The 15,673-nt window shown below is 38.0% G+C and overlaps 2 protein-coding genes across 11 annotated transcripts in view; both read right to left on the reverse strand.

Moving 5' to 3' along the window:
- LOC117945720 (protein MTSS 1-like) overlaps nucleotides 1-2,786 on the reverse strand; it is a 52,852-nt gene extending 50,066 nt beyond the window's left edge. For 5 of the 10 annotated variants that reach the window (XM_034873405.1, XM_034873403.1, XM_034873404.1 and 2 more), the window contains exons 1-2: nucleotides 2,257-2,786; nucleotides 512-573 (exon numbers count right to left, since the gene is read on the reverse strand). In XM_034873405.1, coding sequence (XP_034729296.1) covers nucleotides 512-573; nucleotides 2,257-2,328 — 134 coding nt within the window. In that variant the 5' untranslated portion in view covers nucleotides 2,329-2,786. The remainder of the gene's footprint in view (nucleotides 1-511; nucleotides 574-2,256) is intronic. The other 5 variants (XM_034873400.1, XM_034873397.1, XM_034873402.1 and 2 more) reach the window with 1 other exon arrangement.
- Nucleotides 2,787-5,282: 2,496 nt separating this feature from the next.
- On the reverse strand, nucleotides 5,283-11,143 carry mal2 (mal, T cell differentiation protein 2). The gene is made up of 4 exons (XM_034873445.1): nucleotides 10,842-11,143; nucleotides 9,839-10,009; nucleotides 6,922-7,122; nucleotides 5,283-5,520 (listed from the first exon to the last, which is right to left on the reverse strand). Exons 1-4 carry the CDS (start codon nucleotides 10,956-10,958, stop codon nucleotides 5,449-5,451), a joined length of 561 nt encoding a protein of 186 aa, XP_034729336.1. The 5' UTR covers nucleotides 10,959-11,143; the 3' UTR covers nucleotides 5,283-5,448.
- Nucleotides 11,144-15,673: the final 4,530 nt, after the last annotated feature.

The following is a 15,673-nucleotide window of genomic DNA, read 5'->3' on the forward strand; positions in this document are numbered from 1 at the left end:
AAAATTAAATCAGGCTTAAAGAAGACTAAATGAGGGACACATAATGACCCCTGCCCAGTATTGTTAAGAGATCAGGAATTTATGTAGACTGTCATTGCTTAATAGTCTAACACGTGGCCACTTTAAAAGTTCTTACGAAAGGAATTGACACCGACATCTAATGTACATTGTTGTATTGATAGCCCATATAAAAGCACAAAATCAGTTGAGAGATTGAGATTTTATGGTGTATAACGGGGTCATCATGGGGCATCAGAAATGTTACGCAACAATCAGAGAAATCTATTTTGTTAGAACAATACAATCTGTGCCGTCTATAGTCAAGTCTCCATCCAGATTTAGCCAAGAATATCGCTGAATTTCCCCCAGAACACGGCAAAAGAAAATGCTTATTAAAGCACATTTCAATTTACTTCCATTATATAAATATTAGTAGAATGGTAATAGTTTGTTTCCTTTTACACACAGAAACAGATGGGTTGTGTTAATGTGCACATGAGCACGCTCTCACCTGAGCTGCGACTGCAGTTTGCCGGCCTTGGTGATAAAGTCCTCCCAAATAGGATAGCTGCTCTGTTGGGGGGGAAAAAGAGACATAAACATGAATGACGCAATCATTAGAACAGATTTCAATACTCCCACAGTTACATAACAGTTCAATCAACATGAGGCCATACAATGGATCACCTCAGGGATAAACAGAACTAACTAAGGCTTTCTGATACAATTTCAACAGCTGACTTTTATTTTGATCATATTTAGTTTAACATTTGTTTTGTCATCTGCTAATGGGAGAATGTCATGTCCTGCATGTTAAACGTTGCAAAATGGGTCACAGGCCTCTTTTAGAAAGATCCCCACCGAACAAGAGCACCAATACATGGTATAATGAGCCTGGTTCCTGATGGGACTCTAAATTTATCTAATTCAGGTCCTGGGCTGAAAATAGTTGAATAGTCTATCAAAACCATCACAGTGAACATCAAAAAAGAGGAGGCTGGGACAGCACCAGATAATGTGATGAATATCGCATGAGCACATGTTTGTTGCAGATGTGCTACTACTGTCAGGGGTCTGAGGAATGTGTTGTTATGCTGTCAAACATTACACCCAACAACCAACTCCACTCTCAACCTAAAGTACCTCTTCTTTCTCTCTCCCAATCTGCCTTACATCACTTTTGTTCGCCCTCTGCCTTCTATTTGCATGTTGCCTATTCCTATCTCTTGTCACTGTCTCCCTCTCTCTCTACCACTCTCTCTGAAGTGGCCACCGCCATCAGCTCTGCCTGCTAAAGAACAAATATCAAACACTCCTGCATCATGGCAAATGAGCCTTCTCTGCATTTCTCTTATCAACTCTTCTTGTTGACAGCTTAGGTTAAGTGAGCTATCACTTTATTGTTTCAGCATCTGTAGCGCTCTAAAAGAAAAAGCGTTAGATATTTTCACTGGATTTCGCAGCAAATATATCATGAAATACAGGGGAACCATGAACTGTCAAGTGAGACATGGGAGACTGAGAAGTGCTGAGTGTCTGAGCAGTATTCATAACAAACTTTGTGACTCCAGCAGAGCCGATGGCTGGCCATTTGACCTACACACGTCAAAGCCTTCACAGCCTGCGGGTCATTTTTTACCCTGACAGGTTCATTCCCAGAATTCCTTTAGACAAGACGTACAACAGCTGGGAAATTGCTAATTGTCTAATCGACCAAGCTGTAAGAGATAGCATCAAAATAAGATGCCCTAGATTTAGACTGATGGTTGCCCTATTTAGCCTTTATGCACTGTAGGCTGCTGCAGCCACTTCAAACTGGACTACATAGACGTAAAAATGTATTTGTTTTTCTAATAGAATAGAATAGAAGAAATTGAGAAGAGTGTAGTTTAATATAATAATATAAGTAAACGTTAGGTTAAAAAAGTAAACCTAATATACGTTATATTAAGAGCAGATTTACTATACAATTTAACCTAGCTATAAACATCAGTTGGAAAGTATATCACATTTACTCAGCTCTACTCCATTTTGTTTATCGACTTCAAACGTTAGCTAGCTAGATATACAATAAGAAGGTTAACGCTAAGTTCAGAAGTCCGACGCTAAGTTTTTCTGGCTAACATCAAATTACCTGTGGTTGACCTAGCTAATATTGATAACGTTAGACTGGTGTTGGGGAAGTTAACTGACTGGGGAAAGTAGTTTTTTTGGACGTCGCTTAACGAAGATGTGTTGCGAGTTCATTTGGCTTACCTTCATGTCTCCGATAACAGTTAGGAAGAGTCCTCCAAGCGCGCTGCATTCCTTCTCGATAACAGCCTCCATTTTCAGGACCAACACCAGCGGTCAGTCCCGACTCGGTGAGCCGCTTTCAGTTCGCCACCTCCGCTCTCCAGGAAAACCAAAATACTCCAAAAAATATGAACAAAAACGAACAAACTTGTGCGTTAAGATTTTACTGTCCCGTAATCAAATTACATAACTTTTATCTCAGTTAAATGTAAAGAAACACAGACCGGTTCTACTCTAGTGCACGGTTTACTTCAAATCAAAAGAAGTTGCTGGTACGAAAGAGAAATTTAAATCCCCCTCTCCCCTCCACGCCGGCCCGTTTATACTCATGGCTGGGCCGTGAAGATAATAATTCAGTTTGCAAGTCGAAACTAGAAATAATCCCAATGTTAGGCTGGTTATGCTACTCCGTATCTTGACAGGTAACGTTAGCTAAATGCCAACACTCGTACTCCTAGTGCTTTCTCAACACTGACTGTGACTGGGAGCGAAAAAAAAAAAAAGAGACTGGAAATAACTATCAAGCCTCCCTGAATAAAGAAAATGCATTTCCGGTTAAATAGTTCACACCAAAATAAAACATCTGATTAATGGTTGAAGTAGGATGAAAATGAATATTTACAATTAATGTTCGGCAAATTATTAGTAACACAAGTGTACCCATAGCATGATGCTTTGAAAGGGCTATTCTTTTCAAATTCACATACTGTGTGTGAGTGTAGCAAACATTTAAAGCTCGAGGTAAAATTTTGGATTTTCAGCATTGGACGTGTTGTTTTTTTATTGTGAAGGAACACACGGGATACTTCCGGTATTGTTCTGTTTGACTTGAATCCATGATGATGAGAGATGCAGCAGAGGCAGAGCACAGGAGGTGCAGTGAGTGAACGCGCGCATGGGAGGTAAGCGCGTTCATGTAGTTTGTCTATTTGGCCTCACTGGGCCGCACAAAGCAGCGCCATAACAACGGGCGTGAATGTGTACCTTAGTCTAAATCAGCTGACATTTCTTTTGTAAGCATCGCACGAAGTGTTTTATTCCCCTTCGAGTTGTGTTTGACTTCATAAGTGTTGAAACAAGCACAATATTATAAAGAGCCACCAATTATGTTAACGCCAACGTTTTTGCTATTAATGTATAAACATTGGATAAGTGTTGAAAGGTTGAGCAGTTGTAGACAACGGGAGACATCTAGTGGCCGAAGTGCAAATTACAACATTCAACTATTGCAATGAGATTAGACACAGTAGATGTGATGTGGTATGAGCCTTAATTACATCCAATTACAGGAGAAAATGAATAAAGTAAACTAAGTCAACCGTTTCTATAAAGACCGTTTCTATAAAGACCGTATCTATAGTGCATTATTATTTCATTGTTTCTAGCACTAACCTTACTTTTAAAAGGTATAGTCATGTGAGCCGTACTTTTTCATCAGTAAATATATGTGCTGAAACTATACAATACTCCATGAAATATTTAGTTTTGATAGTTAAGTGAAATTAAATTGATCACAGAATCACGGTTATTCTCACAGAAAAATCAAAGGGACATTGTTCCCTTGGTCCAGTCTTTGACTTATGCAACCTGAGGAAACAACAACCTGAGAAACATTAGGCCGACTGCCTAGGACACTCAAACCAGTTTATCCATGGACACTTTGCTGTGTTTCCTCTCATAATGTCCGTATGTGTAGGTCGGTCAAGCTTGACATTTTTGGACTTTAGCGAATCCTAGTGGTAGAATACAAAAAGGCGACGTGGAAGACAACAATGGACCCTGTAATGATCTAAAGACAAGAGTTTCTTTTTTTCTCCAAAACCTTTATTCCTGTAGTTCAAAAAATTCAGTAAGAATGTCAAAAAAAGCAGGTGTCAAAGATTCGTTTTTAAATATTAAAATAATATATATTCAAATCAATAACATGTAATAGCCTAATATAAAATAAATTATCCAGCTAATACAACTAATAAATCATGTAGCAACATAGTTATTGATTTGGGTAATTTTATGATGCATCATCACAGTTACAATAATCATCAAGCACTAAAAACATGCTACTAGATATACTTAATGACCCTTTATTAGATACAGATCAATGTTTTAAATATAGTAGCTGACAAAAGCCATTTTTTTTATTGATGTTAGTTTGTAGTAGCCTAGAACTCACGAGAATGAATACAAAATTGTTTAATAACTCACAGTGGAGCCACATACGACAACCCTCAGAAAGTTTAAACAGTAAAAGTCACATGAACAGTTACAAAATTGTGAAAAACAGTTATTTGAATTGACAAAAATAATGCTCACAACAAGAACTTAAAAATTTGAAATTTAAATATCAAATAAACTCACATTTTAAAATGTCACATGAAAATGTAGTCTAGAGGGAGTTACAGCTCAGTGATACAATCATGTTGCCTTATAGGCTTCTTCAAACTACTGTAATTGCACCATCATTGTTCTACTGTGCATAACCTTTATAGCAGCAAACATAGGCATGTGTTGTGGTATTATAAATGGGAAATATCCCCTTCAATGTGGATGTGACTCCGGAAATTGGACAATATGACTCATTCAAACTAATTGCATTCTAACATCAATGTTCTGCTGTGCGTTACCTATTACCAGCACACATAGACACCATTATGTGATATATCGCTATTAAAAATAGAAACTTTTCCATCCAATGAGGATGTTAATCAGGAAATGGGGCCAATATTGGTATGATTAACAAAACGGGCGAAGAAATGAAACCATAACTGTCACAAGCATCACTCAGATCTTGCAAAATCACCCTGTGCAGCCTGGTATCATCTTCAACTACTTCAACTGCTTTTCTTTAAATGTGTCCTCAAAGTACTTTTACCAGCCCAGAACCTACCTGAAACCAGTTGTGTAAATACCTCAGAAGAAGAATTATTGTAGGAATATTATTGTTGAGAAATCTTAACAGATGTTTTGACTGAGGCAGACATTCTTGTATATTCTTCCTTTGATGACCTGAGTGTCCCATCAGAAAATAACAAAGGCTGCACTGAACAGACTAGCAGTGCCCTCCATGGAGCTCTGGATGGTGTGGCCCTTGTTTTAATAATAAACGCTAAAGTTATGAAGCAGTTATAAAACTAGTTTGCACTGGTTTTCTCTCGGTTACATCTTCCACCTCTTGAAGCCCATCACCATACTGCAGCCGTAGCATAGTGTCACCAAAAATGCAAATATCTGGTACAAAAAGACAAAAGGAGAGAAAGCAACAAAACTGGTCAGACAAACCCAGCCAACCTTACTCACATGTGCTAATTGTGACTTGATTCATTACCTTTCTATAATTATTTAATTATTTTGAATCCATTAAATTCAAACAAGCTTATTTTAAAACATCGTTCTTATTCTAATCAACACAAAAAAAACATATATGAAACAAAAGAAAGCAGCTAAGTGAAGCATTTTTATAACCCTAACTAGAAGAGGGGAAACTGTTGCATAACTATTCATCAAATGTATAAACTCAACTATTTTAAAACAACCTTTTCTTTGGTATTCAATATATACAGGATATGAAAACTCAGCACAGACATGTAGCCTTTTATGTGAGTTTCTCTAGTTACACATTTTGGGTTGCTGGCTGTTGGGCTTTATCCTGGAAAAGCACTTCCGTTAATCCAGACTAATAATCCAGAGAAACCTGCTGAAACGGCGAGTACATCAACAAGATGACTTTGCTTCGTCCTGATTGGTCATCACGTAACCAAACATAACCTATAATATTTATGTCCGAGAGGAGGGCCAGAGCTTGTTTTTTTAATCATACTGTATATGGCCTGATAGATCTAGCTGACAGCAGCACACCACAGGCATGCATTTAATATTCACTTTATTTATGGCGACATGGACACTCTTTCATTTTATCAGAAGGTGCATGCACATATTTCTGAAAACCAAAACAAGACCAAAACTGACGTTTAGTGAGCAGAGCGGTTACTATTTAAATACAAATGTGTCAACTACGGTGTTACTTTGACAGAACTTATTGAGAGTCTGAACGAGTAATAGGGCTGTTTTTACCTTCATGATTACATGAATTAACCCTATCGTAAAACCAACTATTAGTTCTTTTTTTTATCTTTGTAATGCAATTTCAGCAGCTCACACACGTCAGTAAAAGTCAACCAAGGAGTTTGACATTGGGCTGTATTCAATCAGATAGTACTGTGAGTGCATTATGATATGAATTAAAATGTACAAATAATGCATGCACTGTATTACAGATAGGGTCGGGCGAGATGGAGAAATCAAATATCACGATATCTTTGACCAAGTACCTACAACGATGTTGTAGACTATTGGTGCTTTCCAAAAAAATTTACACAATGACATTTTTGATAAATAATGTCAGTAATGTGCATATAATGACTGAGTGGGCAAAGGCAAATAAAAGAACAGTTATAACAGTCTGTTAAGTTCAGAAAATCACATCCCTTTACTGTAATGCAGCCTTTAAAACCAGGAAAGTACAACACTTGTGCCATACTACAATATCTCATGTCACGATATTGATATAATATCAACATATTGCCCAGAAATACATTACAGACTTTTTATTTGAAAAGATATGGCACTCACCGTGGCAGCCACATTAATACTGTATTGGTTGTCATTCAGGACTGTGAATATGTTGCCCCGAGGGTAGGTTATACACATGACATTTGGAATGGTGTTATTCAGTTGCTTGACGTAAGCTCCTCCATTAGCTGCTGTAGTAGCTGCCTCCAGCACAAAGGCAGCAAAGTAGAAAAGCAAAGCTAAAAAATGGTAAAACACATCCTGGGGAAAAAGAAGAGAGAATGCATTACAAATAAACACAAAAAAAGTTTAAGCAGTAGCAATAGTTGGGAACAAAGTGACCAACGTGGGAGTTTTAACCCCATTGGGTAATTATGAGACAATAGCTGCACTAGTCACTACAGCTCCAAGGACTTTGGCATTCACATAACAGACCAGGTTATCTATAGGTCAAAGAATCAAGTTTTCACATTAGTTATAAATCATAACATAGCAGATAAAACAAACATGGCACATAAAAGAATGAGTGAATTAAGAAATGCAAAAGAGTGAAACGCTTTAAGTTATTTGGAAACTATCATATTAACAAAGAAAGTAGAAAGCCAGACAGAGAGAGTACGTGTCAGAGAGTAAAGAAGGTTAATGACAGTATGTGTTGTCAACTTTGCGATCGCTGCGGGACTACAGGCGGCCCTTTGTTGCGTTTTGGTGTGAGCTCATCATCCTTGTCACTCATTGTTCGGCCGAGTACAAACAACTTCACACGCCTGGCTACTCCTAGAGCAGGGCCCGAGGCAAGGGGGGCCCGAGGCAAGGGGGGCTCGGTCTGAGAGCCCAGAATTAACACAGAGCACACTACAGTGACATATCACAATAACATGGCACAGGTTCTCACTTTGCTACTCATATCGTACATATATAGTAGTTATGCACTAATGGAAAATGCTCTCCAATACTAAATTTAATTTAATTTACAATGAGACTGTCTTTTAATAGTGATTTAATGTTTGTTACAGTCTATATGTTGTATTCCACATACATGTAGGTGCTATGGTTTATTATTGAAAAGTTCTTAAGCAGGGTGCTTAGACTGCTTATAGCCTAGACTCCTTTTTATATCTGATTTTTAGTCAAGGAAACAAGCCTAAATTTCTGATTTCCATTTGCCTTACGTGCTGGACTAATGTAGCTCAGCGTAAATTATTTTAGAAAGACCTAACATTAAATCAATGCTCTCCTAAATCAATTCAGCTGTTGGAGGCGTTCACCTTCCTGCTAAACCAATCAGAATCCTACACAAATTGCAAGGGCCAATCGCAGAGTCACAACCCTGCTTTAAAATCGGTTTCTCCCTTTGCTATCAGCTGTTGTTTCCAGTCATCTACTCCAGCTAACCGATACGGAGCCACTTTCGGTCTGGTCTTCAGACTTCTTCATCACCACCACCGGTGTCTAGATTCCATCGGGGGGTTATGATGGTTCTCTACCCCTACATACAAACTATTAGTATGACAATGGAGTCTAATCTTCAAAGACTTTGTACTCTTTTTATTGTTCTGTACAATAAACCTTTTTGCATATCTGCAAACATGTCTCTCCTGATTGAAATATGTAGCCTGTTGTACAACACCTGGTTGTACATATGTAAATGTAAATGTGCTGTATTTATATATTAATATATATATATATATATATATATATATATATATATATATATATATATATATATATATATTTCTAGTCTTAACAACTACTCAAACACTTTTACATCATACAGGATGCATTCACCAATTACACATTCATACACTGTGCCCGAGGCTGCCGTACAAGGTGCCACCTGCTCATCAGATAAACACACACACACATGGTTCAGTGTCTTGCCCAAGGACACTTCGACATAGGACTGCAGGGCCAAGGGATCGAACCACCAACCTTCCGATTGGCAGGCAACCGCTCTACCACTGAGCCACAGCCGCCCCATACAACACGAAGGCGATGCTCAATAGGTTTACAGCTAAGCTAGTTACTGTACATTAGTTACAACAATACCTATTTCACAACAGGGATGCACCTATCAATTACTTTTATTAGCAATTGATCTGAAGACTATTTGCTCAATCAGTCAATTAACCAGCTAGTCTATAAAACAGTGAAAAGGTCCCACCATAACTTTCAGAAGCCAGAGGTGATGTTGTATTGTCTTGTTTTTCAGCTGATCGAACAACTGAGGGGTTCAGAATCGACTCAACCGGATGACATTTTATAGACACTTTTTATTGTTGGTTATCGAATGGATTTTATTTGCTATTTGTTTGATGTAAAGGCTTATTCTGTACAGAACATGTGTTGTGTGGCTGCAGGTGATGTTTAGAAGTCAGAGAGACTAAATCCGTTCAGCCTTCGGATCATCTACTGTTGTTTATTACCATCAGCAACAGATGGCGTGTGGAGCATTTGAACAGGCTTCTCTGTCTTAATAAAAACAACTGGAGACTGCGTAGTGCGTACGAGCTGCTATATGGGTGTGATAACATTCTAATAAATTGTAGTTGGACCTAACAGGATGAAAGTTCAGTTCATCTGGAACAGGCCTAAAGTTTTATGAGGAAGGAATTGCATTCAACCTGTTTGGTAGACCTTTAAAAACTAACACAATGTGTTATGGTGAGTAACCCTGAATTCAACAAATCTTCTGTTTGTAAGAAAACTCCACAGATAAAACATTTTAAAAAGGGTTTTGCTATGTTATAGTATCTAAGCATTTACAAGCTCTTGCACAAAAGAAAGCAGCAAAATGAAAGGCTTCCAAGGATAAATGGTTGGGAAGAAATGTGATGCCCTTCAGTTTCCGACCAATCTGAGGTATAGGGTTTAATATTATATATACATATTAATATTATATTATACCATGTTTGTGGATGGAAGGACAGAGAGTTACTAACTGACTGAATGATCAGATCATTTATCTACCACTCACCAAGAAATTCCAATTAGTGTTGATGCGGTCAGCCAGACCGGTGACGAAGAGCGCAAGGTAGGCGGAGGAGAGGAAGAAGGTGGTGAGGGAGACAAACATCACCCAGCCCTGCAGCAGAGGCACGGGCACATTGGAGGACGCAACCAGGATCCATACTAGACCACCAAATAACTGGGGATAGAAGCAAACAGTCCTATTGGTATCAGTTGGTTGAATTGGTTTTAGTAAACCTTTGACAAACATAAGACAAAGTGGCAAACATAAAGTTAACACAGATTATTAAAACACTGAAGAAGAATGTGTTATGGAACTTTCCAAATATTTCTAGGCTACAGTTTCTAGTGTAGTTTATGACAGGTGTAATATCTTGGCAATGGCTGTCTGAATGGCACGCTGATAGCAGACACACATTGGCAATTGAATGATAGTTTCCATTTTCTATCTGTACAGGCCTTCACCTGCAACCAGGCATGTAGTTAGGTATTAAATAATCATAAGCTTAGAGATAGCACGTAACGACACGTTTTATTATTGTGAAAGGATAAGATTGTGATAACAAATTTGGTATTTTACAGGCCTGCACTGCTCTATAAGAAACGGGTGTTTTGACCCTTGCGGCCAATCTTGGCGACATTTGCCCTTGCTTTGACTGTCGTTAAGCAAAAAAAAAAGAAAAAAAAAAGAAAAAAAGACTAAAAACAGCCTCAGGCAATATCACAGTGAGGACTACTGTGTTGTGAACATCCAAACACTGAGCAGTACGCACATTATAAAGGAAAGACCGTGTTGTAGCCTACAACTTAAAGTCTAACTGGACTTGAACAACATGCTGGTCAAGGCCATCAATTATTAATAAAGAATTAGTCATTATATAGGTTCTGCAGACTAGAGTAGGCTATGCTGCAATACAACTGAAGTCACTGATACATTGTAATTTAACATACAGTCGAACATCCCAGATACTAAACACACTTACTAATTCTAAACAGACAAACACACTTACTATTTCTAAACAGACAAGGGCTCCAGAGTAAGTTCTCAATACTTCCAATCCCAAAGGAAGAGAAATGGTCGGCGCTGGGAACGAGGTGGCGGCGGGATTTGCGGCTGGTTCCGACATCTCTCTATCTCCCTTCTCTCTATCTCTCTATCTCCTCCTCGCCTCAGGCTCTCTCTCTCTCTGTCGCCCACGAAAAAGAGTCCGTTGAACAATGGTCGGGAGCAGCGGGGGAAATTCCTCCGGAGTCATGTGTCCCCAAAACAGGTCGGACAGGTGCAGGTGCCACTCCCTGGAAACCAGCGCTGCATTCAAGGACCTCACAGAAGCTCCTACATCCAGATATCCATTTGTTTAATCTCCTAGCCAAATGTCCGTTTGACATACAGTAGAATGACGACCAGAACAGTTGGGTTGTTTTGTGATGATAACTACAGGAGTGGGTTAAATTGAACCCACACAGGCCTATCTAAAACACAAAGGCCTATATTTTCTAAAGATCATAATCCATGGGCAAACAACTATTATTTAGTTTTTAAATTACTGCAATAATTACGCCTCTTTTATTTTTGGTGGAAGCAAGTTACATTGAATTACTTGCTGTACTTATTACAAATTTGAGGTATTTGTACTTTATTTGAGTAGGTTTCTTCCATTTTATGCAACTTAATACAACGTGCCATTAATTCTCAGAAGCAAAACTGTACTTTCTTAATCCATTGCTTTCTGTAGTAGTTACTTTTCAGATGACAACTTTCTTCCTATCCAGTGAAACCTCCCTATCTCTAAATTTGGTGATTTTGATGAGAACTGTGATAATAAATCCATTGACGTCCATAAAATAAACATCCCACTTCCTTTATGGGTTGAGAAAACTTTCCTACTTCTTAAGCTAAATAAACTATTTAAAAATTCTTTTGGATGAGCTCAAAAATGTGTCATCCAAAGCTGAAAACAGGCCTGTCTTTCTGAGCTCAAAATAAAAATCTTTTTAAAAATACGTGGTTCTCTCAGAGGACCGTGCGCTACAAACATGAGGATTATATAGAATATGATGATGTATGTTAAAATGCCCAACAGTATATAAAGGAGTTACAATTAGCACAACCTTAAACATCTAAAATGCAACATACACATTGCAGCAGTAATCTCAATCCAGAAACATCATGTATAACAGTAAAACACTGACAAGAAGCATGTTACTGCTAAATAAGTACTTTTACTTTTGATACTTTAAGTAAGTTTTGCTGCTAATTCTTACATGTACTTTGACTTATAGGTTTTGAATGCAACATTTTTACAGTGTGGTATTAGAACTGTTACTAAAGGATCTGAACACTTTTCCCACCACTGCTTGTATGTGAAACACTGGCAAGAAAAAGCCAATACAATGTTGACAAGTCATGTAACTAAGCTTTTAATTTATTTATTAGGTCGAAGTTGATTATAGTACAGTAGAGAAGAGGCTTTCCCACAATGAATGACAGCCAAATATATTTTCTTCATTACATGCTAATAAATTTCGTTTTGGCAGATTTAATCTGTAGTTTTCATCAGATGTTGGTAGTTTATCAAGAATGTTATAAGAGGCTTCAAGGTTTAGAATGGTTAACACCCCACTGATCCCTCCTTTCTTCCTTCATGTTTAAATGACTTTTATGCTCTCCACACCCTAAAAGTCAATCCTTAATACTATAACTCTGTATCAGTAGGCTGTACTGTAAATATATAAATGCTCATCTTGTACTTCTGGTAATTCTAACAGCAACTGAAGGCAGCAATTTTGATCCAGCTTGTTGGTTGAAGCCCTGGCTCCGTCATCGTGTAAGCAGCCACCAACAGACACCACAGCTCAGAAAAATTACAGAGGAAAAATCAAATGGACTCATGGCTATTGATGATGTTGACCTTTATAAACGCCGTTAGAAAAGAAATAAAGGCTGAGCAACAATGGTGTGTCTACTGGTTAACCTTCCCAGTACATGAGCAAAGAAGTTAGAAAAGTAAATATTAGCTTAAAGGTTAGAGAATCTGCTAAGGAGAGAGAAGAACTGATTTCCAAACTGACTAATCCAAGTTTACCATCTTTGCATTAAAACATGGGACAATAACATGAAGTGTTGGAGGGTCATTTTTGAGGACCACATGTTTTTTTTAATCAAATGGTAATGTTGATGTTGGTTGGTCAGAGCAGTTTCTTAGGGTAAGCCACAGTTAATGTTTAGCTATGACTTGGGTCATGTGAACCAATGTTGATATAACCTTTTAAAGGGCACTGAGCTTAGTTCACAGTTAGAATCAATACCACTTGTATAAGACCCCTGTATCCTATCATGTGAGATAAGCCAATTGTTTATAAGACCAGCATTGTTAGATTGGAAATCTTTCTTAAGGGTGACATCAAGGAAATCTTAAGTTTTAAGAAGCACATATTTACCCCTATTTCTCCATATGTAGAGAGACTTTAGCCCGGTGCGTCCCTGGAGGCCTCATTCCATTGATGAGGGGGTGAGGTTAGTTAGTTAGAGTGAGTGAGTGAGATGAGGTATAGTGAGTAAGTTTAGTAGAGCGATCAAGGTTAGTTAGAGTTAGTGATTGAGGTTAGTTAGAGTGAGTGAGTAGGTTAGTTGGAGTGAGTGAGTGAGTGAGGTTACATAGGGTAAGTGAGTAAGTGAGTGAGGTTAGCTGGTTAGAGTGAGTGAGGTTAGTTAGAGTAAGTGAGTGAGTGAGGTTAGTAAGTCAGTGTAAGTCAGTGTGTGAGTGAGTGAGTGAGGTTAGAGTGGGTGTTTGATGTGTTTTGACCCCAATGTCTCCTTTCAGGCATTGCAGCAATGGTTATGTTTAGGGTTAAGGTTAGGGTTAGCTGCCTGTCAAAAACACAGAGAATCAGAAAAAAACAGGAACACAAGGAATACAGGAGAACACTCAAAGCTGACACAATGGAACAGACAATCTCGCACTGGTTAAGGGGAAGACAAAATTTATATACACAAGACAGGTGAGACAATGTGACACAGGTGTAACACATTAGGGCGGGGACAGGTAATCACAGAGGCGGGGGAAAACTATGACATAGGAAGTAATCCTGGATAACACATAGGGGGAATGGAGAGACTACAAAATAAAACAGGAAACAAACCAAACAAAGAAACTTGACACAGAGACGAGACATGACAGTTAGTTAGTGGGGCCATGTAATTTTAAACTATTATTAGCCTACTACTATTTTAAAACAATGTCCATTTTACAACCTTGGTAGCGGCTGATGGGGAACTCTGCTGGTGACTTTTTACATTGACATATACTGTATATTTTTAATGGAGTAAAATATATGGAACAGGGGAGTTTCCACAATAACACATTCATTTTTGCTACTCAACTATATAACAACGAAATAGCTAAATGTAGCCTAATCTGAAGCAAAATGCCACCAATTAATTGTTAAAGTGCCTGGTTCTTCTTGCAGTTAAGCCTGTGGTTTTCACACACTTATATTTTGACATGTTACATCCGGTCCAGCACCACATTGATGAGTCACTTTTGACCTATACTAAACAAAAACAAGACCTTTGTTCCATTGAATTTTGAATGAGCCCTTATTCTTGCTGTTGGGTTAAAATGTAAACACGAGTAGGAAAAAACAGATGAAAAAATAAGCCGCTTTCCAGTTATTTTTTAATTTGTATGGACATTGGAAAAAAGGGGAAAACGGAACTCATAGTTTCATTTTTGAACAACAAAACATCGACTAGTATTTTCTTTTATTTGTTTTGGTTACATGATTCCAAACGGTGCAGATGAATGTAGTTGTAGTTAGAATGTAACAGTTCTACAGATCTGTTTTTCCCTTTTGGTGTATGTGACGGAGCACATGGCTGCCGTTAAGGTAACTATAGGCTACCTATTTTAGCCCTCAAAGACAATAAATGATGCCTGCATAGTTTATTTAACAAGTTCATATGTTCTGTTAATGATCAAAATATTCAAATCACCTCTTAACCTAGCCATTCCTCAAACTGTTAATGTGAATCGTATATTTGTGTAAATGTCTAGTTTAATAGATTTATTATTATTTTTGGCCGTATGGAACTTTTAAACTGTCTAATCACCTGAGGCACCCCTGCATTGTAGAGTTGGTATGTTCCAATTTGAGGGGCAGGCTTGAGGCCTATATAGTCTGGCAGTTGCGTTTGCTGTGTCAGGGAGCAGGAGGAAAACCTGAGGGAGTAGAGTGTAAGTCCGTTGGATGTCCTCAGTAATGACTTGTCTATAGGTCAATAGGAAACAGTGGATGTTTTAATGTTTTTTTTGCCTTGAGTCAGTTAATTTCTGTTTCACTATTATGTTTTGTCGGCCTTACTTGGGTTGGCAATAAATGTGCAATCTTATCAATGTCATCTCTGACTCATCTTGAGTGTTTTTCCACTTGCGCACGACTACTAGCTACATCTACACACAACAGTGCAAAAAGCACACTGTGTACAAAACTTTGACTCTGAGTTGCAATTTTGGATACAACAGTGTTAGTGTTGTCTGTTTAAAAGTTCTACAGAGAGATTCAGTACTTCTGTTGAACAAATAAACATAGTATATGATTATTTAGACCAGTTAGATTTATTTAATGGCCAAGAACTTGCATCGCTGAAAAGACCAGCAGAAAATGGAACTGGGTTTGCAGATGTGACGCTGTATTAATTATACAGTAATTCTATTTATCCCATCGCTTTTATTTAATGTGCACTCATATGGATTTTATCAACCTGTTGTGGTTTGGGGTTTTTGTTGGGGTATTTTTCCTGTTTGGCCTTCCCTGTGTTTTTGTCCCGGTTTTTCCGCTA

This window comes from Etheostoma cragini, chromosome 6 (genome assembly GCF_013103735.1).
Source record: "Etheostoma cragini isolate CJK2018 chromosome 6, CSU_Ecrag_1.0, whole genome shotgun sequence".
NCBI lineage: Eukaryota > Metazoa > Chordata > Actinopteri > Perciformes > Percidae > Etheostoma > Etheostoma cragini.

Coding starts and splice junctions, on each gene's coding strand:
- mal2 (XM_034873445.1), bottom strand. CDS start 10,958: ATGTCGGAACCAGCCGCAAATCCCGCCGCCACCTCGTTCCCAGCGCCG. Junction 10,010..10,841: donor CCCTTGTCTGTTTAGAAATA/GTAAGTGTGTTT, acceptor TTCTATCCCCAG/TTATTTGGTGGTCTAGTATG. Junction 5,521..6,921: donor GTATTAATGTGGCTGCCACG/GTGAGTGCCATA, acceptor TTTTTGTACCAG/ATATTTGCATTTTTGGTGAC.